Consider the following 15,033-nt stretch of genomic DNA (forward strand, 5'->3'; position numbering starts at 1 on the left):
ACCCCACATACAGTCTCTTATCTGTGCAAATTATTGGCAGACACCCCGGTAGCTCAGAGTCAGGCCATTAAGTGCTTATAGTTCTCATCTGCATTGTTTCATTAAAGCTTTTTCATTATTAAAGCTTTTTACTAAAAGCTAGGAAAACAGAGCTTCAGTGACCCGCAGAAATGAGACGACAGCATCCTACTGATAATTTGTTACGTGGCAGTGAATTAAATTGTTTGGTGAAGTACAACCGCTTTGCTATTGCAGTACTTCTTTCCAAGGACACACTATTTTTTGTGCTTGACAACACATAGGCTTTTCAATATTACCAGTTAATAAGGACTAAGCAAACCAAATTACTAAGCTGGAACAAAGACGCCCTTTGCAGAATGCGGCTCTGGACCTGTCAGCAACACACACGTACACCCACGTGCGGCGGCTGGTTGACAGCGTTGCGTGCAGGCAACAGCCATCGCCGTGCGTGGTACGTACCTCGGACTCTCAGTCCCAGTTGACATTCTATAGCAAACACTGGAATAAATGGAGTGTGCTAAAAATTCAGACTTAAGATTCAGAGGGCATTTTCAGAGACTGTTTATAACTGAATACAAGGATGTTTTACAGTACGGAAAAGACAACAAAGTTGTTTCAATACAGTACTACTCACGTAGCAGGAGTCCAACGTTACGCTATTTTCATGCATTTATCCTTATGTAGCAGTCTTCAATAGCGATCTATTTTGCTTCTCGTTTCTAAACAGCAAGTTTATATCACCCCTGGCTGGAAGCAGCAGTTGCTCGTGTGTGTGCTCTCCTCTCGGCTCCGCAGACCGATGGCAGTCCCGCAGTTACGGTAACGACCCCCTCACGCCCACCTGCTTGGCTGTGCATACAGGCATCTTCGCCAGGCAGCAGGGAGAGCTTATGGGGTTTGTGGCTTGCTTTTTGGAGGATCAAAATGCATTTAAGCAGGAAACAAACTCTCATGAACTTAGAATTTGTCTAAAGGCTCTCTTAAGAAACACAGAACAAGACAATTCAGTGGCGAGCGCTGCGAGAGGCTCACGTGCCACCGCCACGTATAGCAACACGCTGCCGTACTGCAATCCGCACCCTCAACTCCTGTTTATTTAGAAGCCCTACAGCACGCTGAGTACTCTCTGCTTCCCCCAAAATAATGCTGTGAAGAGCACAGAGGAGCGGGCAAAGCGTTCGATACAACAAGACGGAGGCGACGTAGAACAACGGTGGTAGGAGCCGGGGGAAGCCGTTTTGAGAAGCCCACACAGGGCAAGCAGACGGGAAGCAGCAGGACCGTTCACCACGTCAGTAGCAAAATACTTTTGCTCTTAATCCTATAAATATTCCTGAACACTGGGGCACAATGCAAGTTCCTCAGGAGACCTGCATTGCCCAGCACAGCACCTTCAAACTTGCATGAGAGAGAAGAGGGGGGGAAGAGTCTACCGGAGCACGCTTAGCCGTGTGCCTTGATCAGACAGGTTTGCGGTGGAGTACGAGCAGGTGCCCAGCTAAACGCCTGACGCTCAACAGCAACCGCTGCTCGAGACCTGAAGACCCTTCCCAGGTACGCCTGACTCCCCTCGGTGCCCCTCTGAAGAGCTGTCGGGTGAAGAGGATGGCTGCCTGTGCTGGACCATACGCACACACCCCACACCCGATCCAGGCTCTGAAAAGATAACTAACGGGGTAAGAACAACAGAGGACAATACTATTGCAACTTAAGAGAACAAAGCAATGCAAGACTGCTTTATATAAATGACAATCGAAGGCAATGAGATTTGCCAGTGTATTGGCCTCCCGAGGGAAGTGGCAATGGCCACGGTGCTGGCAACCCTGCAGCGCAATGCAAGCGTACCATGGAAAAACAAGAGTAGCACGGGGCTGCCTATTTCTGTGGTTCACTTCCACACTTAAATAATAAAAACTAGACAAACAAAGCGAAGAGCTCGGATAGATCAGGTTTGATGCCCCTTGTGGGTAACAAAGATTTAGTAGGTGTATAACGCTATACAGAACTCCTTCGAACATGGACAGCTCAGCTTTGTTACTCCTCCTTTCCCAGAAGGAGGGATCATATGAGCACTTCGATGCGGGAGCGGGCAGGGTCCTTCCTTTCAGCTCGGGGCGGGGACCACCTCTCTCTGCAAGACTGTAATGAGCATCACACTAAGAAACTCCTGTGGTGAAAACAGCGAGAGAAAAGTACACTGGAGTAAACCTCATAAGAGACATTTTACAACGTTCTGTTCTACACTGCCTTACCTTAAAGATAACTGCTGCTTTACAGAGCATTATGTGAGAGCCTAAGTTTAGTTTTTCAAGGAAAGATTGAGAAGAACGAATGTCTCATACCACCTGGCGTGCAAGAGAAGAACCTGGACACCGCGTGTTTGGCACCCCTGCCCAAAGCCCTCCAGCGGGTTGTGAACTTCGTCCCAGCCGTGGCGGGATGGGACGGGTCTCGCTGCCCGGGCGGACGCAGGGGCCTGTCGCCACGACCGACGGCGCTCGGTCCGAGCACTGCCTGCGAGCACCAAGGAGAGGCCGCGCAGGGCGTTGGGCGCGCACCAGCACCCGCTCGGGTGCCGGGCAGCACCCGCCACAGCCCAACGGGCCAACAGCTGTCTGCGAGCGCGGGCCGTTCTTCCCCGCGAATCCCAGCTGACCTATTTCTGCGGGACACGCGTTGATCCCCACTAAACGCGCTAAGCTCCTTAACCTCCCGAGCAACAACGCTGACCCCGGCCGGGCGGGGGCTCGGCTGGCGGAGCGGGGCGTCCCGGGGCGCGGGGGGCCCGGGCCGGGGCGCGGCGGGCGAGGGGCCCGCACCCCCGGCTCCGCGCATCCCGGCGCCGCTCCCGCTCCCGGCGCCGCTCCGGCTCCCGCGCCCGCGCCCGCCCTACCTGCGCACAGCGAGACGGCGGCGCCCAGCAGCGGCAGGGCCACCCGCAGCGCGGGGCCGCCCGCCCGCCACATGGCCGCGCACCGGCGGCGGGGCCGGCGACGGATCCTGCTGCTGCCGGGCGCCCGCCCCGCCGGCTCCCCGCCGGCTCCCCGCCGCCGCCGGCAGCTGCCCGCGCCGCCCCGCCGCCGGCAGCTATAGCGGAGCGGGGAGGGGCCGCGCCCGGCTCCGCCCGCCCGCGCTCACCTGCCCCGCCCGGGCCGGGCCCGCGGCGCCGGCGGCCGGGGCCGGGGCGGGGAAGGGCGAAGGGGCCGGGGCGGGGAAGGGCGAAGGGGCCGGGGCGGGGAAGGGCGAAGGGGCCGGGAAGGGCGAAGGGGCCGCGGCCGGGAAGGGCGGGGAAGGGCGAAGGGGCCGCCCCGCCCGGGAGCCCCCGCCGCGCCCCGGCCCCGCCCGGGCTCTGCCTCCCCCGGCAGCGCCCTCGGGGCCGGGGCGAGCCCCGGGGCCGGCCCGGCGGCGGGCGGAGGAAGGGCAGCGGCAGGTTTGGCCTCCCCGAGTACGGGAGGGCCCCCGGGAGCCCTCGCAGCGCTGCCCGGCGGCGGCTCCGGGCGGCCGGAGCGGGGCCGGAGCGGGGCCGGAGCGGGGCCGCAGAGGCCGCCGCACGGCTCGCCTTGCGGGTCCCGAGGGTCCGCTGTTGCATCCTTCGGGAAGCTCTAACTGCAGGTATACACAAAACCAGCCCCAAACAGGACTTTTCCGCCTCAATTCTTAATTCTTTGCCCCCCAAATACCTGCTAGTGGGCTTTGGCATCTTTCCCTTGGTTGCTTCATCAGGCTGTGCCAAATTTTCCGCACACAGCAAAATTCTGAACTGTTCTCAGCGTTTCTTCAGTATCTTGTTATGGTCTGCTCCCTGTCGAGACCCTCGAAAACCCCGCCATCCTCGCAGCCTGCGCAGTACGAGCAGCCCAAAAGCTCGCTTACACGCAGCAAACCACCGTGACATCTTGTAAAGCCATCGTGCCACTGTAACCCAGAAGCCTCACTCGTACTCACGGGTATCGTCACAAAAATCAGCTACATGTGAATCAGGACGTAATCAAGTCTACTCTAAAAGTGCTAGAGGAGCAGACTATGTCGTCTAAATTCTCTTTAGGAAGGTGCTGCACATGCCCCATTTCTCTGTATTTGTTTTAAAGTAAAAATACATGGCAAGAGCCCCGTTTCCCACACATTGTTAGATGCATCTCTAGATTTTTATTACTGCCACGTGTACTTCACTATTATTATGACATCTCTATTAAGCCTTTTAGACTTCCCTAGACAGTAATTTCCTCGCAGTAATTTCCAGTTTTTTGAATACTTAAGTTAGTGACATTTGTCAAATCAGCCTCTTGCAGCTTACCTTGTTCTACCTGATATTTCCAAATGCGCTGGCAGAGGTTCCATAATCGTATTAAAATGCCTGGGAAAGAAAAACAAACAAACCAACCAACCCACAAAACAGCAATTATCACTATCTGTGGATTTTATTCATGTAATTTGCCTTAAGTATCTGCTCCGGGTTACAACACTGGCCAGATTCCCAGGGTCTTTCCTAGCTCCTAATCCCAGGTGTTTCTCCGCCGTAGGGTCGCAGCCGGGCCTCCCCTGACTCGCGCGCTGGGCTGCTTCCACGCAGCACCCGAGCCAGCGCTGTGCCGAATGCCTTTTCTGAGGCAATTACAGTTCAGCAGTTACAGCAAGGGCCTGGCATTTGGGACTTCAATGCATTCCAATGCTTTGCTGCTAACATTAGAAAATTAATTTAGGACTCCGTTCAATTAAGGGTCTGATGCCGTGGAATGGAGACCCAAGTAACCTGAATGAAAACTTGCCAGCCGTGAACGCTAAGTGCCTGGCCGCGCTGGTGCTCCTGCTCCGTCCCTCAGCTTTGGCAGCACGGCGAGGCATCCCTGCCGGCTTGGGATCCAGAGCCTTAGATCCTCCTTCATAACCCGCTTGTGAAAAATGAAGCAGATCTAACTAAATTCTTTTAAAATACCCCAGGGGAGGAGTGCCCGGCTGTGTAGAAATAAAATCAGTGATGGAAGCCTTCACCCGGGAAGTGAGAACGCTGGGCTTGATTCCCTCTGCAACTGGGAACGCTGTTCCGGCTGCCGGGGAAGAGCCTGGGCCGGCCGAGGGCTGGCGCGGCCGAGGGCTGGCTGCCCTCTCCTGCGGCAGGTGCGGCCGAGGGAGATGCCGTCCCGGGAGAAAGGGAGGAAGAGGAGACCACAACACAACACGCGGGCAGCAGAAGGAGCACGGCTGCCGGCCTGACCGGCTGCGCGCGCTCGGACACGGACCAAAGGGAATTACCTGGGGCGCAGGGACGAAAGCCCCGGCACCCCCTTGCCCTCCCAGGCTGCGGAGACGGGGGGGTCTTCCCTGCCCTTTCTCCCCCCTGAGAGCACCGGTCTGCGCCCAGCGCGCTGGCCCCGAGGACGCTGGCTGCCAGCTTAAGAAGATCCAACTCACCTCCCAGGAAGCCAAACTCAGCCTGGTTTCGTGTTCGTTCCAGCGTTGCGGGTTTGTTCCATGGATTTTATGGTGTGTTTATCTGAACTAATGTGCTCAAGTTAATATTACACGATCTGTGTTTCTGCATTACTCTTTCACAAGCAAAAATCATTTGACTAAGTGCTTTTAGAAAGAAAATGAATTAACCTATACCAAGATATGAATACAAGCAAAGATGAAATCCAAGTAGCCTAGGATTAAGTAGCTGTTAAACAAGACCAAAAAAAAGCTGCTCTTCTACAGCTTTTTTTTTTTTAGTTGTCATGCAAACATATCCCTGGAAGGTATTCAGGACTTCCATGTCACCCCATCATCCGTTAAATGCAATGGGAATTACAACATCTGATTACAATTAGGTCCAACATGTTGACTATTTCATAGCAAACTCTGTAGGTATACGTCATGTCATACTGAAACAGAGCACAGCAGCATATCGTATACCTTACTCATCCCTGGTTCATAGCATGTAATTACTACTTACGCTTTTTTGTTTGAAGGAAGACATAGAATTATGAATTATATAATTAAAGTAGTTAAGGTTATTCTTCATTTAAAAAAAAAATACTCTATAGAACAGATTTGCCCACATTTTAGAGACGTGCTGAGGAAAACGGTATCTCCTGTGCTTGTCAACAGCAAGACTCAAAGTTTCTAGAAAGAAGTTTGCAGCACACACACTTGCAAAAAATAGTTCTTGATAAAACATCCATTCTGCTTTGAAATAAACATTTCTGATTAAAAAATGGTTAGCTATCTATTTTAATAGCATCCCCAGACGTACTTTTTATCTCATTACAGGAATAAAAGGGAAAGGCTTTTGTTCTAGAATTTTCCCTTTTCATTGCAAGCGTTACAGGGGTCCAGCAGGAAGAATGTTCCACACCTCCTCCCGTCCAGTATAACACTGGAGCAGAGCCGAGTGCTTTCCTGTATGTCGTTTCTCTGTACGTACCCTTCTCTGTATCTCGTAGCCCTTGGAGAACCTGTTGTGTAAACTTACTTTCAAGCAGGTGACAGGGCCAGACTCATCTCTCCCCTGACGATGAGGACATCACAGTTGGTCCCTGAATGCTGGAGAGGAGTGATGAAATCTATAAAAACATCTGTACTCAGCGTGACCAGGTGTAACGGTGACAAGAATTTCAGCAACATGTTTCAGTGTGACCCCGATACTGCCGGTGTACGAGTTCACCGTGTTTGGAAACCTGTCCGATCGCCCACTGACGCCCTCGCGTGCAGCGAGTGGCTTTATCAGGCTTTCCCTTCTGGAGCAGCAGAGCTCAGTTCACCCGGGGCTGGATGCCCGGAGGCAGGCGGCACCGCCTGCACCCCTCACACGGTTCCCAGGAACCACCTTAGAGCGGGTGACAGAACCCCAGCAGCGCTAAAAGCCGAAGCCTCAGCCAGAGACAGAGGAACACAGAGGGCAAACGGGCTTTGTCGGTGCAGGTGTGGGTGAGTCAGGTTGTCCCTGAATTGTACAGAGCTCCTCGATGTGGCTGGCTTTATTAAGGATTTGTTAAGGATTCAACAATGGATTTGTTAAGCCACACTGGTGCCCAAAGCCCCGGGACCACCGGGCTTTGCCCGGGGAAGAGCCGCAGCTCTGCCAGCCAGGGGTGTCCCGTGACCCGCGGCCAGCAGGACCCTGCACCCCCCGATCCCCCAGATCTCCCTCGGGGACGGGGACCCACCGGCAGCCCCCGCCGGCTGCCACAGCCTTTCCCGGCACGGCGAAGCCACCTGTGCCTGTTCTTCCCATCCTAGGAGCGTGGCCCTGGAAGGGAGAAAGGGAACGCTCCCTACCAACTCCTGGTTCCTACTGCCCTCTTCTTTTGTTCCTGTCCCCTTGCTAGCAGCCTGGGACGCTCGCTTTGGTCACTCCGGAGCACAGCACGCAACAGAAGAGCCGTGCCCCGCATTCTCATCAGCAATGCCAAAATCAGGCTCCTTTTGTCCTAATTAGTTTGTCCTTAGTGTACCATGGTTTTTATTAAGTGAAATTTGTAAATGTTAACGGTTTTTAGTTTGATTTTCAGAAAAGCAAGGTGCCTGACCTTGTGTTGAAGCCAACGGGAGCTCAGGTTATAAATAGTTAAAAACACTGGTCTTGTACGTACCATCTACAACAAATTACGTAGATTTGTGTGGGGCATACTTCTGTCAGAGATTTGGTATCGTTAACCCTTGCACTTCCATCACACGATTATAGAGCAGCTACTAAATCACCTCAATAGGACAATGCAGAATCACAGTTTTCATCTAAAAGTTCATGAAGATGTCGGTCTGTCATTTTCTGTTCCTGTCCCCCCTTCCCCATTATAACAGTTTTTTAGCTGCATCTATGGTATTCCTTGAATGACACAGATACGGAGGGTTTTGTCAAGCATTATTTTGTTCTACATCCTGGCTTTTAGGGTGGGTTTTTTTAGTATCTATCTCCTTTCCCTGTCACATCTGCTATCATAATTGCATTTCTTTTCTTGAGAACCCAGAATATATAAACATTGACATGATGAAACTCCCCCACAATGTCAGCCGTTTTCATATGTATTGCAGCAACCTTGATCCCTTCCTTCCTATTCCTCCCTTCCCCACCATCCCTCATAGCATATGTACATAAGCTTACCTTTACTCGTTGATACCAAGAGGCATCTCGTAGTTAAACAGCTCTAGTCCAAGAAACGCTACCTACAATTAATATGTTATTAGATAGAAAAGTCTAATCAAATCTCTACTCCTTCCAAAAAATGAGGGCCGCTCTAGAATACGTTTTCAGGCAGATGTATATATAATGAGCACCCTAGAAACTCATAAAGAATTAAATTATTTTTTTATATATTATTATTATATATAAATTATTTGCAATCAGTCAGTGTTTTTGGTTGTGGCACTCAGTCACGGAGATAAGGGTATGAAGCGGCTTAGTACTACAGAGTTTTGGTATGTTATTCAGCCGCCAAGTTCTACCTGACTTCTCCTTTATAAATCTGATGGCAATCTCCGTCAATAGCTTTATTTCTTGTTGGGACCCAATCTAACCAAAACCGTCAGGCTGAGATGATGCACAAAGATTACAAGATTGTTTTCCAAATGCATCAGTGAAACAGTATGGTTACACAGTTTATTACCGACGAGGAACTCCCCGACTAACTCGGTATCACACTACCATACACCCAAGAAATCAGTTTAAAAGCCAGAACCTTCATTCTCATGGATTGCCTTGTTCCGGTGTGGAAGAAGGGCTTCTCAGGTTTGCTCAGGGATTTGGGGGTGCAGGGTGCTGTGATGCTCTGTCTTTGTCTAGTAGCAGTTTTTAAATCCAGTCCACTTCTACCCTTGTTTGCAATATTCCCTTTGTATTTAGGCTGCAAGGAATCTCTACATTTGTACCCTTGTACTCGTGCCGTGCAGAAGCAGTAGCCTACATGGAAATCCCATGGGATCGTTCGCACCCAGCAAAGGAAACCCCACAAGGAGGTGGTCTGTCACCACAGAACAGGGGCTGCTGCTGCTGCAAGGAGACAACCGAAGGGCAGCAGAGCTGACGGAAGAACTGTAAAGGCATGCAGGGGCAGTTGTCCTGACTTCGGCAGCCCTATCCCTAACCAGGACAACCCTCTCCTCCCAGGTATTTCATGGAAGAGCGAACAGCAGACACAATCCTTGAGCAGCACAAGCTTGCCCAAAATGGAAGATGATGAATTGAACCCTTACCGCCTCCAGGCTTCCTATTTTCTATGACAGTTCTCATCTCAACTTTTTTCCTTTTCCCCAGCAATCTCCTATCCCCGGTTCAATCTAACATTTTTAGGGTGAGGAGATTCACGGGAAATTATCTCTCACCTGAATAGACTCCATTTCAGAACATTTTTATCTTCACGTCTTGATGAGACCTGGATGGGCAGATTTGCATCAGGAGCAGCAGACACAAGTGGGTGATAACTAAAACTGAAATAGTTTTGAAAAGAAAACGCTTGCATAAGAAATCCTACTTTACAGTAAAATTGGAACTTTTTGGCCCGCAAACAATATTTGAAAAAACCCAAACCCAAACGGATGAATAGCCCAGGCGCACCCCACCAACAGCCCTCGGGGGCCAGCAGCGCGCCCACGACGCCCTCCGTCACGCGCTGCTCTGCAGCGGGTCTTGCGGCGGGGGGGGGGGGGGGGGGGCAGGTGCCCGAGGAGGAGCCCCTTCCCTGCCCCGTGGTACTCCTCCTTCCTCAGCACCTGCTGAACGTGAAGTGAACGCTGTATTTTCTTCCCAAGTGAAAATTTTGCCAAGGAAAACTCTTCACTAGAAATTACATTTCCTCTTCTATCATGATACCAACTTTGTTCCAAGGTAACATCTATAGCACCGGTGCTGTGGAAGCCTGCACAAGAGGTGGTAAATCACCTTTAATACACTGCTGACAGAAATTACATGAAAAAAATTTATTAAAACATTACATAGGGCTTTTTGGGGGGCAAACCAACCAGTCTTTCTTTTTTCGGTTAGAGTTTTGATAGATGACTGATGAAGGCAAGAAAGTTTCAGTGAAATATATATACTTAAAATCTTGTTCTGCTAAAGCGTAACAGGAGAGAATTTATCCATCTGAACATAGCATCCACAGTTTGAACAAGTAGGATCACATGTTGCATCTATCCGACCCCCACCAAGAGATTATATTATACATGTCATTTTATGCAATTTAGATACATACATAGTTTGAAAACTCTGATTTTATTCATATCATGAACATTGGGAGTGAAGAAATATCATGACAAAATTGATACACCTGTGAATTAGTGCAGCTCATCCTAAGGGATTGCAAACCAGTCAGTGAACAGTGACCACCACATTGTCAAAGGCTGGATGCATCCAGCCAGTGTTTCGGGACTTTAGCAGAGGTGGCTTCATTTTAGAGGAGATTTGCTGAGCTCAGGAAAAGATGCCAGACATCCAAGAACTGGAAAATAACTGGTACTTTTGGCCCAAGTTAAGATATTTCGAATGGGACAGGAGGCCTAATCCTCTGGCAGATAGGACATCGAGGAGAAGAGAGGAGTGGGGAAGCCCTCACTAGAGCTGGCGCCAGGCACGGGCCTGCCCCGCTGTTCTGGACGACATTTGTTCTATGGCTTTGAACAAACGTTTCATCGATAAAGGACAAGTTTAAACCCCAACTAATTACCAGTTTGGAGACACAAGCCCTATATGTAAATATATGGCTCAAAGTGTCTCCTCATCATTAGGGATTACATATGGGATTTCAGTTCCTGAAAACTTTAGAGAATCCTAGTAGGGTAAGGGACTGATAGACTGAATAGTTCAAATGACTGAAGACTTGCTGATGAAAAGCAATGTTGTAGAAACTTGTATGCAAAATCTGGAGGAGTTTATTTGGGACCTCAATACACGTCTATTAGAAAACAGAACTTTTAAGGCTTGTTGATGCAAATTAATCCACATCCCTTAGAATATGGATATTGACAGTATATTTAAATATCTGACAAGTTTTTCTGCCCCCCCTGCCTTTATATTTGTATTTATGAAAGAAAAGTAGTATGTCAGAATACTAATCATCTTGCTCTACCATACCTGTCAGGTCAAACGCTCTATCCAGCTTTTTCATACATCGCATGGCAATGCTGTCAACGTTATCTATTTTAAACAAGGCCCCACGCGGATGATTTAATATTGATAATACTGTGCGTCTTCAAAACACACTTGAGACCTTTTATTTCCATCTAGGTCATCAAAAACGAATTGCCTGGGCACTTCATATGCTATTACATTTTGTATTATATGATGTCTGCGAAATCTGGAACAATGCATTTCAAATTGGCTGCCAGGTTTTAGCCTCCTACTTCAATAGGTTTCATGTAAATAAATGTCATTATAACTATTATTGATACAGAATTACAAGCTGCTTGCATTTTAAAATTGTTTTGAAACTGAGTTTAAAACCAAAAAACCCTCCCCAAACCACAGAACCCGTTCGTATTCTCTCAACCCTTCTCTCCATTCTCTGTATTGGTTTGCCTCCAGCCCTCAACCTCAGCCACGGTTTAGGAAGCATCTAAGGTTACTACAATGCGTAATAAAGCCCATTGCTAAAGCAACGACGTGTATGCTTAAATGCCTTTTCACAAAGCTCATGCTCTGAACATTGGCCTTTTTTTGTTTTTCAAAGATTACCAACGTTGCTTAACTCTACAGCCATAAATTTGGTGAACTATTGGAGATGCAGTAAGAGTAGAAAATACAATAACCTGAATTTAAATTGAACTTCTGTAATTTAAAAGCAGAACTCTCTCTGTTTGTGCCTCTTAGTACAGGATAAGAATGAAAAGCGGCGAGCGCCCTCCCTGCCCCTGCCACCTGCCGGTGCCACCGGTCGGGGTGGGCTAGCGCAGGTGCTCCATCAGCTCCTGCTGAAAACACCCGAGCGGAGGCCGAAGTCTGTGCGAACAGGCCACGGGGTGAAGCTGCCCAGCGCTTCAGGAACCACTAAAACCAGACTTAAGGGCAGAGAGGGGGAGGAGAGCCGCTCACTCCCATCCTGCTGCGTCTCTAGAGCAGGTAGTGATTCGCAGGTTTGGGTCCCCAGTTATCCACGATCACTGATCTTTCGCCCTTTGTCTCTAACCTTCATCAGGCCTTAGACACACCAAATGCCAGTGAAAAACATAAGAGCGACAAAACAAGGGATGGAGGAAAAAACCCACCACACTTTGAGGCTATCGTGAGGCAAATATGCTCCCAAGTTAGACGTTTGCATAGCATGGTTCATAGTAGGACAGAAATAGCGTATCCTGGGGATTTGAGAGTCTTTGGAAATGGGTAACATCATAAAAACGTTGGCCAACTGGAAGTACTTCTAGGGTTGGCTGGAAAACAAGAATTTTGTTTTGTAATTTGTTTTGCTCCACACCAGGACAAAACTAAGACCTCGTGAAATTTTGTGCAAGCAAAACAAAACAAAGTACGTAGACACCCCAGAACGGCCAGCAGGCCGGTAGTTACCCTGTACCTCGGTCCTCGGCATCCCAGTTCAGTGTCCTAACTACGGAGCTGTCTTGCAGCCTGTCTGTCTCCCACTCTGAACAGAAATGCTATGAAACCTTCCAAAAATTGCCATCAGAATGATCCATTTCTGCAAAAACATTATCTTGTTGACCATGGCAATTAGAAAAAGAGTAAAAGAATTGCCAAACCGTTCCAAGAACCATTTTACAATTCTTTAGTCAACCCCCTTCCCCAACGCCACTTTCTACAGCTCTGAAATCTATTAAACAGTAGCCCATAAATCTATTGAAAAGTCCATATTCATCTGAGTGGGTGCCTTTTTTGATGAGGAGGGTAATAATGGAACTTCTCAGAACATTCTAGCATCATTCAGACATAAGAAGTGTCCAAAGAGTGAGCATTAGTGGAATTAAAAAGTTACTTCTCTAGCGGGACTGCCCCTCCGCTCCTTACCTCTGTTCGTGGGATGGCTGGCAGCGTCCTCCTCACCCCCCATCCCAGCGCCGACGGTGCCAGCTCCTCCTCACCCGCTCTCGCTTTCCTCCTCCTGGCAACGCTGCCAGTGCCGAGAGCGCGGTCGCTGCAGGGAAGGCAGCGGCAGAGCCCGGGCAGGCAGAGCCCGGGCAGGACGAAGCTGCCAGCGCAGGTGCTTGGTCCTGGCTCCTCTTTGCTGCCTTCTGCAGCACTAAGTGTGAAGCCTAAACTAAGCCCAGGGCAGCTTTTTCGCTTGTGCTCTGCTTCGTGCCTGACCTAGCGCGCAAGGACTTGACCTTCCATCCACGCATTACCAGTGAAAAGCACGAGCAGAGAGACCACTGCTCAGAGGAGGACAGCTGCTGGAGATGTTCCTGAAGTGGTGTCCTCACCAGTCGTATACTGGCGTGGAGACAAGAGCACACCGTTTCGGTCGTCCCATCCCTTCATAACCATAACCCTGGGCTTCGGAGTGGGGCAGGCGGGCTGGCCATCAGGGCTTATTCAGTGCATCTCCTACGGGGCGTTCCTGGTGGCCCGTTTCGGAGCCGTCTTCTGGGGGAGCGAGATGAGGGGAGATCCGCCAGGAACAGCAAAGGACGACTGAACCATCCGCCGGCGCCTGCTGGAAATGGCCGGAGGAACAACGGGGAGGTAGGGGCAAAGGAAAACGCCAGAGCCCTTTCTGTAAAGGCTTCCATTGTAATTCGGGACCCTTACACAACAGAGCAGAAAACGCTATGAATATTTCTCAGGCAATTTTTAAACAAAATGCTTGCAGAGAAAACACAATTTAAGATAATCTCATTTCAGTGAGCAATTAGAAACAGTAAAATACCATTATCTTTTTTTTTGTTTTAAACTGTTATCAATGTTGTTTCTCCTCGTGAAGGTGGGTATTCACGTATTATAAGTTCACACAGCATCTCATTACAAGAGACTTGACAGAGTAAGTTTGTCACAGTTTTCAGCTTGTTTTCAACGTAAGTTGAAACACCATCATTTGAACGCTAGCCACGGATCCATCGATTGCTACAGGGTTTAGGCATGACATTGTCTGCAGCGTATGTCCAGCGCCTGAACTCCTGCGGGGAACGCTGTTGCTTGTGCTCCGCATTTCCTCAGCACCTCGACTGTATGACAAGTATAAAGCTATTTTTAACTCCATGCATTAAAGACTGCAAGATCCACATACAGTAAATAATCAAACAAGGATAAATGGGTAGACACAAGGCATTATTTTTCCCTCCTCATTTTGCAGCTTCTTTGTACACTGAGTTATGGTAAGCTTTTCTTTGCTAGCAGTTCTACTATTCTTATAAACTGCCTTTTAGACCTTTCAGTTTCCTCCTTTTTAGCACTTACGCTAAAGATAGGTTCTCTTTATTGAAGGTAGACAAGGTAATGCAGTAGCTGTTTTTGCAAATTTTTAGAATAAAATTCCTGGCTAGCACCCAACAGCTCGCTATCCCCTCGCCACCTTTGGTAGTATCATATTTTAAGGCTCCAGGTTTTCCAGGAGAACTTCCCAAGAATAAAAAGAGAGATCTATGCCGTGAATCTGAAATATTGATGATATTTGGGGGGGTTTTTTTGGGTGGTGAAAAATGGAGAAGACTGCTGCAGAGACTTATGGGGGGAAGAGAGTGGTGTGATACAGACTCCTTAAATCTAGTTAGCAACAGCCATCAAGCTTCGGTCAAGTGTGTCATGATCTTTTAAGATCAAAAGAACAAGCAGACTGCAGGTTTTAATGTCTTCTAACAAAGAAGTCCCTGGCCTAGCTAAGTCTGATTTCCTTCTGGCACAGCTCTCCATAGCCAGCGCACAGCCTTTCTCTGAGCCCGAAAGGAAAAGAGCAGTTCACGGAGGCGAGAGGAAGGTGGGCACGGCCAAAGGCACTGCCCTGGAGAGGCTGCCCCTCCACAGGGACAACACCCGGGACAAGTCAGGGAGGAACGGACACAGCGGCGGAGTTTGGGAATGAGGAGATTGAAACGGCGGCAGATGGGGCTCCAGCAGCCCCTGGGCTGGCCCAGGAGGGATGGGACTGGGGCAGGAGGGAT

General features: G+C 49.5%; 1 protein-coding gene across 1 annotated transcript in view; it reads right to left on the reverse strand.

Moving 5' to 3' along the window:
- Window positions 1-3,037, reverse strand: part of ACVR1C (activin A receptor type 1C) — a 36,239-nt gene extending 33,202 nt beyond the window's left edge. The window contains exon 1 of the mRNA XM_087732693.1: window positions 2,915-3,037. Within this exon, the coding sequence (XP_087588819.1) occupies window positions 2,915-2,987 (73 nt within the window). The 5' untranslated portion in view covers window positions 2,988-3,037. The remainder of the gene's footprint in view (window positions 1-2,914) is intronic.
- Window positions 3,038-15,033: the final 11,996 nt, after the last annotated feature.

The sequence above is a fragment of the Nipponia nippon genome, unplaced genomic scaffold (assembly GCF_047370975.1).
Source record: "Nipponia nippon isolate SJK-2023a ecotype South Korea unplaced genomic scaffold, ASM4737097v1 scaffold_5, whole genome shotgun sequence".
Taxonomy (NCBI): domain Eukaryota; kingdom Metazoa; phylum Chordata; class Aves; order Pelecaniformes; family Threskiornithidae; genus Nipponia; species Nipponia nippon.